Source organism: Antennarius striatus, chromosome 4 (genome assembly GCF_040054535.1).
Source record: "Antennarius striatus isolate MH-2024 chromosome 4, ASM4005453v1, whole genome shotgun sequence".
NCBI classification, from domain to species: domain Eukaryota; kingdom Metazoa; phylum Chordata; class Actinopteri; order Lophiiformes; family Antennariidae; genus Antennarius; species Antennarius striatus.
This window is the reverse complement of record NC_090779.1, coordinates 18,790,015-18,806,543: the sequence shown is the minus strand read 5'-3', so window position 1 is coordinate 18,806,543 and position 16,529 is coordinate 18,790,015. Positions and strand designations below refer to the sequence as shown.

Below are 16,529 nucleotides of genomic sequence, written 5' to 3'. Positions count from 1 at the left end.
TTCAACGCTAAATGACACTGAAAAATTCTCACAGCAATTCTTTGTTTGGTAGTGGTCCGACTGCATGCTCATGTCCGTGCATGTGAATCCTTCGATGCATCCATCTATTTTCTTGTAGACGAGAAGATCACAAACACCTGATCAAAAGCTGCTTATTCACCTTGCAGGTCATGGGTCTGTTGGAGCTTATGCCACCCCTGGTCGATTTTCATCAAACTGAATAACACAGATGAGTCTTGTGACGTGATGCTCACACAATGGTACTCAGACACAATGGTGATTTCCGGGTTTGAAATTTAAGTGGATAAATAAATAAATTGTGAATATTTTTATTGAATGGAGGTGCAAATGTCAGCTGGCTATAGGTGAGAGGCAGGTTGCATCCAGGATGAAATCCTAGCTCATTATGGGGCGTAAGAAAGAAAAACAACCATGCACACTCACACTCACGCTAACAGACAATTTGGTGCATACCAATTCATCTAAGCTGCATGTTTTTTGGAGGTGGGAGAAAGCCAGAGAACCTGGAGAGAACCCACGCAGACATGGGAAGAGCATACAAACTCAACACAGAAAGGAATCAAACCCAGAACCTTCTTGCTCTGAGGCAGCAGTACTACCCAATGTGCCATGGTGCTGCCTACATGTGAATACTTCTTTTTTCTGCCTTTGTTTAATGTAGAAAGAGACAACCATCATGTTCAGATAGAAGAAGGCAAAGCAATTGTTTCCCTTAAGCCAGTGAACATGCACTGAGAGTAGATGAATTTGTGGGTTTGTTTTCACTTCCGCCCCTGTCTGAACTCAGCACTCACCAGAGGTGCTGGGTCTTTCTTTCATTTCTCTCCAGCTTCTCTTCTTGTTCTTTTCTTCTCTCTGTATGTTCATGAAGTAAAGTACATTTCCCTTCTAGTCAGCAGTCAACATGGATGAGCAGAGACTTCAATTTCAACAGCCAGCAGTGCATGTTGGCGCCTTCTGAGCTCACCACTGCAAACAGGATGAGACGAGATTGAAGATAAACATACTTTTTAGTCTCAAAATTTTTAAAAACAAACTTTGAGCTCTCCTCCAGCTGGTATATAGCTCTAGATCAGAATAGAGTTTGGTGTGACTCTATTCATACAAGGTGTTCATTCATCCAGAAGCTCTGGCCTTGCCATATTTCTTCCAGTTTCCTGATTCTCATCAACTGTCTCTTAGAAAAAAACAGCTGTGTCTCAACGATGGACCTGGCAAGATGCTGCCCCCCAAGAGCTCAATTAAAGTTTTTCACATGCAATTGAACCAATGTAAAGAAAATGTAAGGATTTAGGATCCAAGTAGCACTCTTTGGTTTGTGATTTTGGTTTAGACCAGAAAGAAACTTTTCTTTAATTCCTTAATAACCTGTGCAGTCCACACTACAATACATCAAATGACCAAATACATCAATGACCAAAAGCATTATAACAGATACACACAAACAGCATCTATGTTTGAATGCATGGACTACCCCTACACTGATAAAATCAGCATAAAATGCCCTTGCTATGACATGAAAAATACCAAGTGGTTTACTCTGTAAAAGTGGAGTTGGGGTATTTTAAAAATTTTAATCGAGCACATGTTGAAAAATTTTGCCATCAGGACCCCATTGGTTAGAAAATCCATCCATCTGTTATCATTGTAACTGAAAAGCCAACACTTGTAAATGCTAAATCCAAAGAATAGGTCTTACACAATATTCTGTGATTGGAAACTCAGGCATAAAATACAATTCAGGATGTAAATACATGTTCAAAAGCTTCTGTCTCTCTAATTCCAGGTGATTATTTGAGAACGGCTTTCTCCTGAGCCTTTTTTATGAGGCTCAGCACACTCTGGTTAGACACAGCAGCTATCAGCTCAAACACACCCGTGCAGCCACCTTTGAGATTACTCCACTGATTACCATCTCTCCCATCATGGAGACTTGACATTTAGTTACAAGAAGCAAAATTGTCTTCAAAATACCTCATAGGATAACGCTGGGACCTAATGGAAGAGAAGAAAAAAATCTAATTAATGTGGCTGACAAAGAGAGTGGAGCCAGAGTAAATATGCTTAGCTAAGTTTGGATGTCAAATATATTGTCTTCGTTTAGAGACAGGGTGTTTGTTTTATTATCATTAATAATAGTATTCATTTTTTTAAAGTTCAAAGAACATTTTAGAGCGTTAAATCATGAAGGTATCTTTTTTAGTGTACCGAGAAAGTATAAAAATTAAAAACATGGTTACTGATATGCAAACTTATCACCAGTTGACAGAAATGTGCAATCTGACAAACTCAAGATGTGTGAAATAAGTTATTTACCTGTTTGGTCAAGGTAACCAAGCTTCTTGAATGTTTGCTTCTCAAACCAGGAGATTTTTGCTTGAAAGGAACTCGAACGTAAAAACTTGGGTAGGGGGGATTAACCATCGACCATTCTCCTTCCCCACTTGAGTCATCACTGAGGGATTTTGGACACCCTAATCCATGTTGTGCAGTTATTTCAACCCAGAGCCAATGCACTGAAGAAAGAGTGGGATGTATAGTGGTGCTGGTGGTGAGCAGGGCAAGTTGAGTTCTGTCATTGTTGCCTGACTTCAAAGCATCCAGCTCACCATATTCCCTTCTGAAATCCCCTAAAACCTGACAAAATTACAATACCTTCAAAAACTCTCTGGCTGTCTTTGAAATGCCACTGACACTGTTTGGTGTTGCAATTTGCAGGCAGTAAAGAGCACGCTGATGTTATTGAAATAAATCTGAGGCTTGTAATGGGAGTAGAAATGAACACATCTTTCATGCTTTGGCTTGAAGTGAGTGTTGAATATTGAAATAGAGACTCGTTTCCCTGGAGAGTGGCTTGTTGACTTTGTAGCACTCCCCCATGTCCATTGAAGCCTTGCCTCTCCTTTCATTTTCCTGAGCTTTCTTTTTCCCCTCTACTATTTTCCATTCTAGTATCCTCTTCTTGCTCTCATCCAGATGGCAGAAAATGATTCTGTCCAGAGGGAAGATATTAAAATGTCTGCAGTGAGAGAGATAAAAGAAACCAGACTAAACAGTCACAAAGGTTAAGTGTGTTAAATGAGTGCTTTGATAGACTTCAGCCTATTGATTTTATAGTCAGGTAGTGCTAACTATGGTCCCATTTCACTTAGTGCTACGGTGATGGGGGAAAGATGTGTGTGGATTTATGGCTATAAGTCAGATGGACAGCTACTGTTTTTGCAAGGCAGAAAGTGTGGTGAGGATATAGAATGTAATATAGACAATCGGGAGAATGATTGCAATGTGAAAGCTGTTTAGTAAATTGTAATAAATCGGGAAACTATTGTCACTTTTTCTATGAAGAAGTGGAGAAGGAGGATGAAGGGAAGGAGGATTGTCTTTGTTGAAGATGGTAGGGGCGTGGGGGGATTGGGGTCATGTTGTGACACCATGGAGAGTCTGTTAGAGAGATAAGAAGAGGATGAGCGTGATCACAGAGGATGAGACCTGGCTGAGTTCTTGACAGTATCTAAATAGTCAGGAGAGACAAGCGCTCATGCAGGAGCCGCATACATAAAACTCAAAGGAGCCTCTTTTCCTTTACCTTAATTACTTTTTCTAGTCTAAGTCTGCAGCTTTATGCCAATGCATTCTCTGGAGTCAACACAATAGCCCTGCCAGACACATTGATTAGTCTACAATACATACTGTTTTTGTGCAATGATTCATAAGTATTGCAGGCTTGTGTGCATGGAGGTCATCAACTTATGAATCCAAGCTAATAAATCCTACTTTTTCTTCAGTGTGTGTCTTCATCTTCAGGGCATATTTTTATGTTTGAAAATTCCTGTTGACTGTTTGGAAAAGCCTTTAACTCAAGTGTGTTAAATGAGTTCTCCCTAAATTCCACCAGCATGTTTCCTGCAACACAAGAGGAAACAAAATTTTAGACCATGTTTACACCAACATTGCAGGAGCCTACACTGCAACCCCCCTCCCCCACCTGGGACAATCAGACCATCTTTCTTTGTTCCTCATCCCCAAATACTCCGCACTTATCCAACGTGTGAAGCCAACAGTGAAAAACATCAAGGTGTGGCCAGCAGGGACAGACTCTGTACTGCAGGACAAGTTCCAACACACAGACTGGAGTATGTTTGCTTCTCTGGCTACCTGTGGTTCTCACACAAATATTGACACTTACACCTCTTCTGTGCTGGACCATATCAACACCACCATTGACAGTGTGACAACATGGACACAGATCACCAAGTACCCTAACCAGAAGCCATGGATGAACAAGGAGGTGCAGCTCCTGCTGAAAGCTCACAATGCCGCCTTCAAATATGGAGACACACAAGCCTACAGCACATCCAGGGCAAACCTGAGGAGGGGTATCATCAAGGCCAAGCACTGCTACAAGCTGAAGGTGGAGGAACACTTCTCCAACTCAGACCCCAGACACATGTGGCAAGGAATCCAGGCCATAACTGACTGCAAACCCAGCAACTCCACCCCAGCAACCACAGATGTCTCCTTCCTAAATGAGCTGAATCACTTTAACGCTCATTTTGACAGAGACAACAGGGAGACCCTGACCATGACTACACCCCCTGCAGACAACCAGCCTTTCTCTCTCACCTCCACAGACGTACATACTGCACTGAGCCGTATCAACGCACGGAAGGCTGCTGGCCCAGATGGTATCCCAGGGCCTGTGCTCAGAGCATGTGCGGACGAGCTCACCAGGGTTTTTACGGACATTTTTAACCTGTCCCTTGCCCAAGCAGCTGTACCAGCATGCTTCAAACCCACGACTGCAGACCTGTACATGGATCCAACTCCATCATCAAATTTGCAGACGACACAACGGTGATTGGCCTCATCAGTAAAAACAATGTGACAGCCTACAGGGAGGAGGTACAACACCTGGCCGCCTGGTGTGGCAACAATAATCTGCTACTTAACACCAGCAAGACGAAGGAGCTGATCATTGACTACAGGAGGGTGAGAGGAAGCACGCACAACCCCATTCAATGGGATGGCTGTGGAACGAGTCTCCAGCTTTAAATTCCTGGGGACCCACATCTCCGTCCTCTCCTGGTCCACTAACACCTCCAGCCTTATCAAGAAGGCTCACCAGTGCCTCTTCTTCCTGAGGACATTGAAGAGACACCACCTGTCTCCAGCCAATTGGTGAACTTCTACCGCTGTGCGATTGAGAGCATCCTGACCAGCTGTGTCACTGTCTGGTATGGGAATTGCTCTGTCGCAGACCGCAAGATGCTTCAGCGGGTGGTGAAAACCGCCCACTGCATCATAGGGACTCCCCTACCAGCCATTGAGGAAGTCCAGAGGAAACGCTGTTTACGTCGAGCTCGCAGCTTCCTCAAAGACTCCTCCCACCCTGCCCACAGACTGTTTGTCCTTCTGCCCTCTGGCAGGCGCTTCAGGAACCTCCGGACCAGAACCAGCAGGCTGAGGAACAGCTTTTTCCCCAGAGCTGTCTCCCTACTGAACTCTGCCCCCCGCTGACCCCTCCACACATCTCCACACATCTCTATCCCACCAGTAAAATATGTCCATACTACTTAAACATGTATAGTATATTCACACCACAACAACTGTTATCCATCTGTATATTATGTATAGTGTATTTATTTCTCATTTGTAAAATATGTCCATAGTACTTCTGTATAGCATGTTCCTATCACACATTTTATCCATATATCCATATATTATGTCCACTTATACTCACTGCACTTTAGTCTGTATACTGATATTTTCCACACTTGATAACCACTACATTGTAGTCTGTATATTCCAATAACCGGTATATCATATTATGTATATTCTTGTATAGTTTGTCCGTAGCACCACACATGTACATATATACTGTATATCACACTCAAAAATCTGTATATCTGTATATTCTGTATATCATGTAATTGTACTCCAAACTAATTCCACTTCTGGTTAGATGCCAAACTGCATTTCGTTACATTGTACTTGTACATGTGTAATGACAATAAAGTTGAATCTAATCTAATCTAATTTAATCTAACTCACAGTGTTGCAGCATAATGTATATGTCAATGACTGCTCAATATAACTTCATATTTTCATTGTAATGTAACTTGTTTGACAAATTTGACCAAAAAAAATATTGTTTTTCTTGTTTCTTGTAGTCAAGTTTGATGACTGTGCGGGAAATGAAGACGTGAAGTTTGAAGTGTCGGATCCTGGTTTCCATGTGGATGGAGATCTTAATCTGGTTTCTCAGAGAGATGTCCCGCACAGAAGTCCAGTCCTGTTCATCCATGGGCTGAGTATGCATGTGGCTGACACGGCACAAGTGGAAGTCATTGAACTGCCGGTTCCATCGACTCAGTCTCTCAGAGTTAGTAGAATTTACTGCTGGTCTGTGTGGTTTTGTGTATGTGTTGCTACATTTCTCTATTTATACTTCATCAACATGGAAAAGGCTATGCCTCATATAAGCTGTAATGTAGTATAGCAGGACATAATGTAGCAGTGATCAGATAATAATGCCCATGGATAAATGGTAAGGATTTATGAGCTGTGTTTTAGTTAATATTTTAAAGACACTTTTCTCTTGCAGATTAAGATGAAAATGTTTAACTGAATTTTTACTGTGAATACATCAACAGCAGGTTAGCTGCTACAACAGTTATTGAGAACAGGGATTAAATAGCGTGCTCTTTAACTTGAGAAAAAAGATATATGTCTGCCAGCATTGAGATAAGGAATAAGCTTGTCATTAACCCCTTGTTCCAATGTAACTCCAATGTAATCTGTGCCAGCTACCTACCTACCTACCTACCAAAATGTGGTTTTACTGGCCATACTACCATTGCACACAGATAAACCCTGATTAAGGGGTATATTAGCCTTTCATCCCACTGTTATTTGGCATCACAGCTGCCACTAAACCTTGTGTTCTCTGACCTGGGACTATAAAGCTTTTAAAGGGTGACTTTGTTAGGATGAGTCATGGAGGGACAGATTTTGGTGAGGCTCTTGCTCTGGAGAGCACGCCCACTGAGAAACAAGGGTTCACTAGGCAAATGACTCTTTTTGATGCAATTTGAACATTTATTTGCAGCTATTTTGAAAGAGAGGACAGGTGTAACGTTTTCTGTAAGTTTATACTGGCTTTGTAAAATGCAGCTTTAAGAAGCTAATACTTTTTGAATGAAAAATTACCTGTTCAGAGGCTCACACACCTGCTATTTTTAAAAAGACATTGTTTCAGGTTCTGTGAAATTTCATCAACTGTTAATTAATGAATGTAAGCTTTGTTACATTATGTGTTATTTGATCTTCTGCATGAGCTCACACATACGGTACATGGCAGACAAATTAATCTCCTAGGAGTGTTGGCTATTTATAACAAAAACACGATTTAAAGTTTTTGTCTAAACTTCCCTTCCTGACGCAACAGCTAATATTAGTTTTAAAAAAGAGCAATCATGACCTTGATAAATCATTTACTACAGTACATTTAACAAAATGACATGATAGTTTGTTGCATAACTCAGTGAGGACATAGTGTGGTTAGTTTATTCAAAGATGTAAACACAGCCTGCAAGGGTGACATTGATAAAACATTCATATACTGTTATTGATAGTTACAAATTAAAAACATAAAAGCTCATATTCAGATGTTTAGAGGTATCTGTTATCAGTCATATTCAATGCAAACACTGATAAATTCTCATAAATCATGAGATTGATTATCATCAATTAACATAATTGTATTACCTCAAAGATGCCATATTAGGTAGACAGAAACAGCCACATCCATTATCAGCTAAACCAAATTCATCTTTAGAGAAAGTAAAAGAAAAAAAAAATCATACTCAAAATAAATACTCTGTCATTTACATAGAAACACTTTAATTTTTTGCTTTTGCAGAAGAGAGTATGGAGGGCAAACAGACATGGTGATGATGTGTCTATAGAGAGAACAATATTAGAAAGTTTTGATTAGTGGAAGACGTGAAGGCCGTGATAACTCAGCTCTGCCAAAACAACAGTCATCTTATGTCCAGAGGCTCTACAGAGCTCTGTACAGTATCTGCTTGTAGCCAGTTGGGTTTATTATTCAATAATAGACATGAATGGTGATCACACCCTGACATTTAAAATGTTTAAATGGTTAAGGTACAAAAATCTTTGGAATGCCCGAAGAATTTGGAAGTAATCTGGTATTTCTCATATGCTTCACATAAGCTCGGATTCAACTGGACTAACATTCTTAAATATTTGTAGTAATTCAAATTTCTATGTATACCTTTGTGTTCCTACAATTCCCACTTCATGGTCATTTCATTATCCGAACATGATGAGGAAAGGTAATGAACAGCTGTGATGTTTATCCAAAAGTGTTTGGTGCATGAGAAATATCTGGATGTAGCCACAAGAGGGCATAAGCCAGTGTCTTATTGTACCGTTCCTAAGCCAGGATAAATACAGACGGTTGTGTCAGGAAGGACGTCAGATGTAAAACATTTGCCAAATCAAACATGCAAATCAATGCTATGACTTCCATACCAGATCGGTCGAGGCCTGGGTTAATAATGACCGCCATCGGGGCTGATCCCCTACAGAGTGCCGGTAGAAATTTGGACTACTGTTGGTCAAAGAAGGAGAGGAGGAAAGTGTGTTCGAAGGAAGAGAGAGAAGAGGAATGCCAAGAGTATAAGATTGAGAGTAGAGACGTTGAATGTCGGTTTAGGGTTAGAGTTATCAGAATCAGAATCAGAATCAGAAAAGGTTTTATTGCCAAGTACAGTAAAAATTACTGTCGAGGAACTTGACGTGGTGTCGGTGCATATTCTTAACAAACTGCTCCTTCAAGATAACTCCTACTCCATTTCTCTTTCTATCTACACCATGATAGAACAACTCGAACCCTGCTCCTAAACTTCTAACCTTGCCACCTTTCCGCCTGGTCTCCTGGACACACAGTATGTCTACCTTCCTCTTCTGCATCATGTCAACCAACTCTCTACCGTTTCCTGTCATATTTATTTTATAACCTACCATTCTAGGTTCATGAGAGCAGTGTGGTCAAAATCCACGTGGATTCATTATTTAAAATCATTTTTTTAAATAATTAATTTTATTTCTTTATAATTTAATATATTGACATTATACATTTGAAACTCCAGTTTTAACAAGTTGCCAATTCAACTGATTCATTTACCACAATGAACCTCCATGGTCACATCCATGGACTACTAACACATGAGCGACACCTCATGCCAAATGGGAATGACACATTCATTGACAACGGTGGCAGTAAGACAGATGAAACCAAACAGAGTGAACTTTACCTGCATTCCCTGGAAACCTGGAACATTCTAATCAGTATACAGTAATGTGTTTCAGACTAAACAGAGGGATTGAAGGAAATGGTGGAGATGCATGAGAGACAGTTGTGTCAATTCAGGTGTGCAAGTTTTGTATAGAGAAACAAATTTTAGTAAATTAGTCAAACAAAAGGACAAGAGAAGAGATCAAGGAGGTGGAGGATTTCAAGTACTTAGGGTCAACAGTCCAGAGCAGTGGACAGTGTGGAAAAGAGGTGAAGAAGCATGTACAGGCAGGATGGAACGGGTGGAGAAAAGTGTCAGGTGTGATGTGTGATAGAAGAGTTTCAGCTAAAATGAAAGGAAAGGTGTACAAAGCTGTGGTGAGACCAGCGATGTTGTTTGGTCTAGAGACAGTATCACTGAGGAAAAGACAGGAGACAGAGCTGGAGGTAGCAGACATGAAGATGCTGAGGTTCTCTCTGGGAGTGACCAGGAAGGATAGGATCAGGAATGAGTACATCAGAGTACATCAGCACATGTTAGAGGTTTTGGTGATAAGTCAGAGAGGCCAGACCGAGATGGTTTGGACATGTCCAGAGGAGAGATAGTGAATATATTGGCATAAGGATGTTGACTTTTGAACTGCCAGGCAGTGGGGCCTAGAAGAAGACCAAAGAGGAGGTTTATGGATGTAGTGAAAGAGGACATGAAGGTAGTTGGTGTGAGAGAAGAGGATGCAGAGGACAGGGTTAGATGGAGGCAATTGATTTGCTGTGGCGACCCCTGAAGGGAAAAGCCAAAAGGAAAAGAAGAAGATCTGTGGTGTGCTCCGCCAAGGCTATGGTGCAACTTGGCAAATGTGGTGAACACCACTTCATGGTGTCCTCAATACATGGTTGTCTCCCTTCATCTTCTTGTATCATGTAAGCTTGAATCAGCAATACACCACCAATCTGCTGACCGCATGTCTTGTAACTCTCAAATGAGACATGCATCAGCACTCAAGAACAGTGATACAACAGAGGCCTGTACCATAAAGCTTGATCAACCTAGCCGGGCTTCCTCCTACTTATCTGGCTTCACTTAATGAGACATCCGCCCTCCGGATTTATCGGTACCATAAAGCCAGCTATCAACTCACTAATTCAATTCAGGCTTGTCCACTCTAGATCTGTGCGCGCTCATATAAAAAGGGAGGAGTTTGCTGCATTCGACCAGTCGCTAGGGGTGGGCGGATTGATACAAATATCGATATTATTGATACTAAGCAAGTACTTGGATCAAATCGATACTATTGTCCTGTGATCGATACTTTGCTCCTCCACCAATTTCCTCAAAGCGCTGCTTCTCTGTGCAAATAGCGCACCCCTCTCTCTCTCTTGCCCAGCGCCCCCTGCTACTCTCTGAGTCTCTGCCTGTGACTCAGGCACACCTTTAGCCCCTCCCCCTACCTGGCCACTGGCCTGCTGCATCCTCCGGACAGAGACAATTTACTCTGGCAGAGGCTTTTCAGCCAAAAAATCAACAATACCCACGTAATCTGTTTTTCACAATGTAATTGGGTATCAATTTTAGGAGATTGGTTCAATGGTTATATTTTCACCCAGTTGAAAAAAATCTTGTTTTACTAAGGGCTACACTTATCCATTACCCAAGGAATCGATTAATCTATTGATTAATGCTATTACTAAAGTATTCAGATAAAAATACAAGGTTGACAATATGTTATTGATATTCTTATTTATATGATTGCTTTCCTACTTGGTCTGAATAAAAGTTATATAGTGAATGAGAAGAAACACCATTTTCATTAGTGTAATATTTATTACCCCAAAAATGAGTCTCTCATAATCTCTAACTTATTGTGAACCATGTACATTACAGTGCTAAACACACTGTAATTCCTGAAATAACATTACGTTACATTGCTGCTTTTTTTGGTTTGACTCTCTTGACTTTTGTTCTGAAACAGTTGTTGTAGTAGAAGTGTTTTATTTTTTTTTATACTGTTAAAGTTTGCATTGTAGCTATTTATTAAAAAATGAAACATTTTTATTGCCTAAAATATTTGTGCTGTGTTTATCACAATTATAATAAAGTAACTCGAGGGGGGGGGGTCAATTATTCAGTGATCATGACATTTCCAAGCAAAAAGTATCGGTATTGTATCGGTCGATATTACCCTGTATTTACTTGGTATCGGATTCCAAAATTCCCAATATCGCCTACCCCTACTGTGCACCAAGATCCACCGGGTTCTCATAAAACGAACAGGCCATTTTCCAAGAGAACTGATTGGTCAGTAGGTGGGGCTTTTATAACTGCTGAGCTCTTATCCTGAACTTATCCTGCTCCGGAGCAGGTTAGGTGTTCAGCATAGGTTACCACGACAACGTAGCCTGATAGAAAGTAAGCCCCCTTTATGGTACCGAAAAGCCAGGGTTAAACCTGAAGTTATCTCGCTAAGCCATAATCCAGCTTTATGGTACAGGCCTCAGGTCTCATCTGCTAGTTTTTGAGTATATACAACTGTCTGTCTTGTAGGTAGATTTCTGATGATTGTTTCTATGTTTCTCTTCATCTCTTTCTCTTTCACAGCCACATTCTCACTCTTCAGTTTTAAGAACTAAAGATCAGAGTGATGGCTAACACCAATGTCTCATGTAGACGTGTAGATGTGTACTGGCATTACTTGTGTGTTTTTCAGAATAATACACCACATCTGTCAGCTGGAGATGAATCCCTGCACATATGGAATACGTAGCATAGCATTTGATAGAGAACTATCATATATGCCAAACAACATGGAATCATGCCATGGTGAATGTATTGGATAACTAATTGTACTGTAGCAGAAAATATTAAATACTGATAACTGATTCCTACTGTGAGGAAAACTCCGGATTCGAAGAGCAATGCATTCCCTTCATTGTGCAACCAATCAATCTGTGAATTATTGGAAGAATGTAATTCAATTTAGCAAATGCATGCTTCAAGATATGAACAGTGTATTATTCCATGTTGTTTTGGTTGCATTATGCAGAATAACAGTTATGCATAGCATTCACTTACCTTTGGGAGGCATTTATAGGCACAATCCAAATGCTGATAAGAGACAAAATAATCTGGGTCCAAAAGCCTATTTACTTTGCTTTTGTTATGATTCATCTATCTTCACTCATTTGAATACCGAATAAAATTTAATATTGCATCTTGTGTAAAATCCTCATCCTCCAGTGACAAATAGATTTCCTATAACCATGCTTTCAGTAAGGCTTTCTGGGTATGATGAAGATGTGACATCTTGCAGCCATAGCACAACACTGCAAATTGTTCAACACAATAACACAAATAATCTTTCACTCCCCTTTGCGACCCCACTCTCTATTCAGCCAGTTCCATACTTGTCATTTTTTAATTCTGTTTACTGCATGATTTCAAACCCCTGGCACACATCTTTTGATTAAATCAATTAAAATTATTTGCAAATTTACAAATTTTAACTTTTACACAGGCAGCTTTGAGAATGTATGAGTAATTTGCAAGATGAATCCAACAAATCATCCCCCTTAAATTGATGCTTGTGAAAATGTGTCATTTTATATCAGGTGAAATGTTAAAATCAGGGAGTACAACATGAAATGGGTAATAGCTGTTTGTAAAGTATTGATTTAAACATGACCAGCATGTTCAAAGACAGCTACCCTCCTTTCAAATGAGCTGCCTTCCCCATTCCCCATTCATTATCTGCATGATTACAGGCCCCTATATTTAAATCAATCAGTCAGTCAGTCAGTCAGTCTGTCTGTCTGTCTCTCTATGTATCTACCTACCTACCCACCTACTGTACCTACCTACCCACCCACCTGTCCATCCATCCATCCATCCCTCCATTTATTTCTCCATCTCTCCCACTCTCATTATCATTCCTGTTCCCCATTCTTCATGGGATGAAGTCTACTTTCATAAAATTGAATGTAGTGTAACAGTTTTCATTTTCATCCCTCAGCAATGTCTCTTCTTGGTTTTCACAGTCCAGTTTGTTGTTGCATTAAAGGAAATGGATATCCAAATAGTATTACATTCCTGGAAAAAAATCCTAAAATGAGGTGGCATCTGAAGTGGCACAACTAAAATTAGATTATTAAAATGTTGCACGGGTCTTTTAGATTTATTTAAAAGTCTCTTCTCTGAGCACTGTACCAGGTGGGATGAAAGAAAAGTTTCACTATGAAGGAAGTCAATGAAGACATGGATCACACAGAGGCCTTTTTTTTGGGTCAGGAGAAGTAATGAAGACTTTATTTTAGAAGAGAGCTGCAGGAAAAACAAACAGGAGAAGGTTGTTTGGAATGTGAACATCTAATTGTGTTGGGTGAAAATGAGTAAAACTTGTTATTTAGAAGCACTTCTACAATGTAAGGAGGAGGTCAGACTTTTTCTTTTAATTTCACAGATTCATGTTTTGGAACCCATATTTTTTCAATAAAAACAACTTTTCATTTCGCATAAAGTATGACTGCATGCAGTGACATTTTCCAGAGGACTATACAGTCATGCATCATAATTGTGACTTTTATATCAAATTAAGATATATTTTCAAATAACTTCAGTCTAGTTAATTAGTTTTATTCTAGCAGTTATTTCTGAATTATTGCCAGTGCATTCCCCACTCCATAATTTATAAGTAAAACTGTGCATACAAACACATACAGTATAACCACTTTAGCACTCTATTAATTTTGTTGATTGTCTATTTGAAATGAACATTACTGAGCAGAGTCTCACCATATTCCACTTGATTGGGATGTGTTTATGCATCACTGTTTCTAACATATTAATAGTGTGAGACACTGTTGCTTCAAACACTCCTTACTGAGGTGTGTGTGTGTGTGTGTGTGTGTAAACATATTGTTCTTTAGACACAATGCTATCAAACTGATAATCTTGACTTTGAATTCAGAGAGCCGACGTTTTTCATGACCAGGTATCATATCAACAAGTTTGATCTACATAGACTAACTCTAGATCTCTGCCTCCGTTGGGCTCCGCTGACCTTGATATTAACCATTTGTCACCAGGTCTACAGCACATTGTCACAAAAGAGTAATGACACTTCTCAATATAGTATTAAGAGTAAAACTGGCAGAAGAGACAAGGACATGACTTTACTGCCACAAAAATTTTACATTTAGGAGACACTGACAAAGCTTCTGTGTTCCACTCCTTCACACGTACTGTAGTGCAGTATATATATAAATGTAAACTCCTGGGCATGTAACCCTTCTCCTCAAATATATTTAAAATTCAGTAACAGATTTTTTTCATGTCATTATCCAGCCCAATGATATACCCTAATGATCACATGAGAGACAGCGACAAAGATAAGCCAATGCATTAAAAAGGATCAGGGCTAAGGGTGTGCCAGTATTTATGAACAGGACATATTAAAGATTCATGACCTTCTTCTCATACAGTGTCTCTAAGCTGTAAGACCACTATTCATCACATATGCATACTGCAAAGAGAGAACTTGTGATAAAAAGGTGTTACTAAGTAAGAAAAATGGATGAGGAAAAGCTGTAAAGTCGCAGGAAAGTAGAGTAGGGAGAAAGGTGGACTGTAGGTTATCTTTTTCAGAGAAGTGTGGTGACCGTGAAACAGCTGGAAAAACATCTTTATCCAGCTGAATGTTTCCATGCTTCTCTTAGCTCTTATCCACCTGCAGAACATTGGTAGGTTTTAAAGAACCATAATTCCAATTTCATATCCACTGCATCTCAGCCCACTGAAGACGTAGATTGAACAGTATGGTCTATCATAAACTTAACCCCTGTGACAAGTCTCTACATCCAGACAAAGAAATAACCATACGTTGTTGGTTGGCCTCCCAGTTCTTCTTCACCTCTTTTTCAAAAGTCACACAGGTGAGACGTGCATGATGGGATTGATGTTCTCATCCTTGGAATTCAGAATTTGGCCCAATTTTTAGAGACAGGACTTATAGTCCATCATCGTGTTTGTGAACTGGTCGTACCAGACCACTGACTGAGTTGGTCAGACACAAAATAGGTCATATGATCTGTCACTGTTTTTTGCTTTGTTCTGTTTAACCGCTTCAGGTCCAGTTTTAGATTTCTGTCTTTGACATTTGGGAGGTCATCCCCCAGTGGGTTTGAGAAGAGTGGCCATTTCAGACACCCCTTTTTTGTTTTTATGGTTGGGTTGTGTTTATGATTACTATTTCATTGTGTTCTCTCTGACCTTTGTAGCTTGGGGGGTGGGGGGGTGGGGGTGGTGGAAGACAAAGGCGGTGAGTGGTGCGAGTGTTTGGCGTTGCCCTCTGTGTTTTGAGTGTCACTACCGTGCTGTAAATAAATGGCTCCGCTTTTCCCTCTTACCTGTTCCCTTTCCGTCATTCTGACAGGGGTGAGAGTGGTGACTTTCCCTGTCAGCCAAGAACAACAGCGTGCACAGTAAACAAGTAAACAACTGTCTGCAAATACATACATACGCAGATTGGCCACATCAATATAAAGTGTAGATTGTCAATAAAATTCTGTAGACTGAAGAAAAAGATAAATGTTGAAATAGCAGAAAATAGAAGTTAGATTTAGAAAAAATAAAATCATATATAATTTAAAACATGTCAATTTGGTCTTTTGTATTTCATGTTGACATAGCATTTTTATTTTAAGAGATGGTTCTATGCTTGTTCCTGTGCTCTGTGTTCTATTATTCTTTCTTAGGCAATGGTTGTGTTTGTGCAGACAATGACCTGTGGTGATGTATGGCAAATGAAATGCTAAGACGCCAGATTATCTGCACTGAATCAATTGATTCTCAACCTGAGCCAATGGCCAAAATGTCTGTAGCTAATGACATTTGATTGAAACCCAATGATTAGAATAGCTGCATCATTGATTCGAAATGTTTTTATCAAAGCATATAGCTTTGACTTTAAATCAAAGCAGATACTTTTTTTTTTTTCTCCAACAGTATCTTAATATTTCATCTTGATGATTTTAACCAGAAGAATTTCATGCTGATCCAAGCCGGAGAAGTTCTCCAACTGTGAATCACGTAACAGTGCCTGGGGGAAAAATAAATGGAACTTTTATTTCAAGATCAAACTGTGGAAGCTGGCAGATAAAGGTTTTGATTTTGTGAGTGAGTTTAATAGAC

The 16,529-nt window shown here is 39.8% G+C and overlaps 1 protein-coding gene across 1 annotated transcript in view; it reads left to right on the top strand.

The window, feature by feature from the left end:
• Nucleotides 1–16,529, top strand: part of cdh13 (cadherin 13, H-cadherin (heart)) — a 370,468-nt gene that overhangs the window by 117,212 nt on the left and 236,727 nt on the right. The window contains exon 3 of the mRNA XM_068313468.1: nucleotides 6,192–6,403. Within this exon, the coding sequence (XP_068169569.1) occupies nucleotides 6,192–6,403 (212 nt within the window). The remainder of the gene's footprint in view (nucleotides 1–6,191; nucleotides 6,404–16,529) is intronic.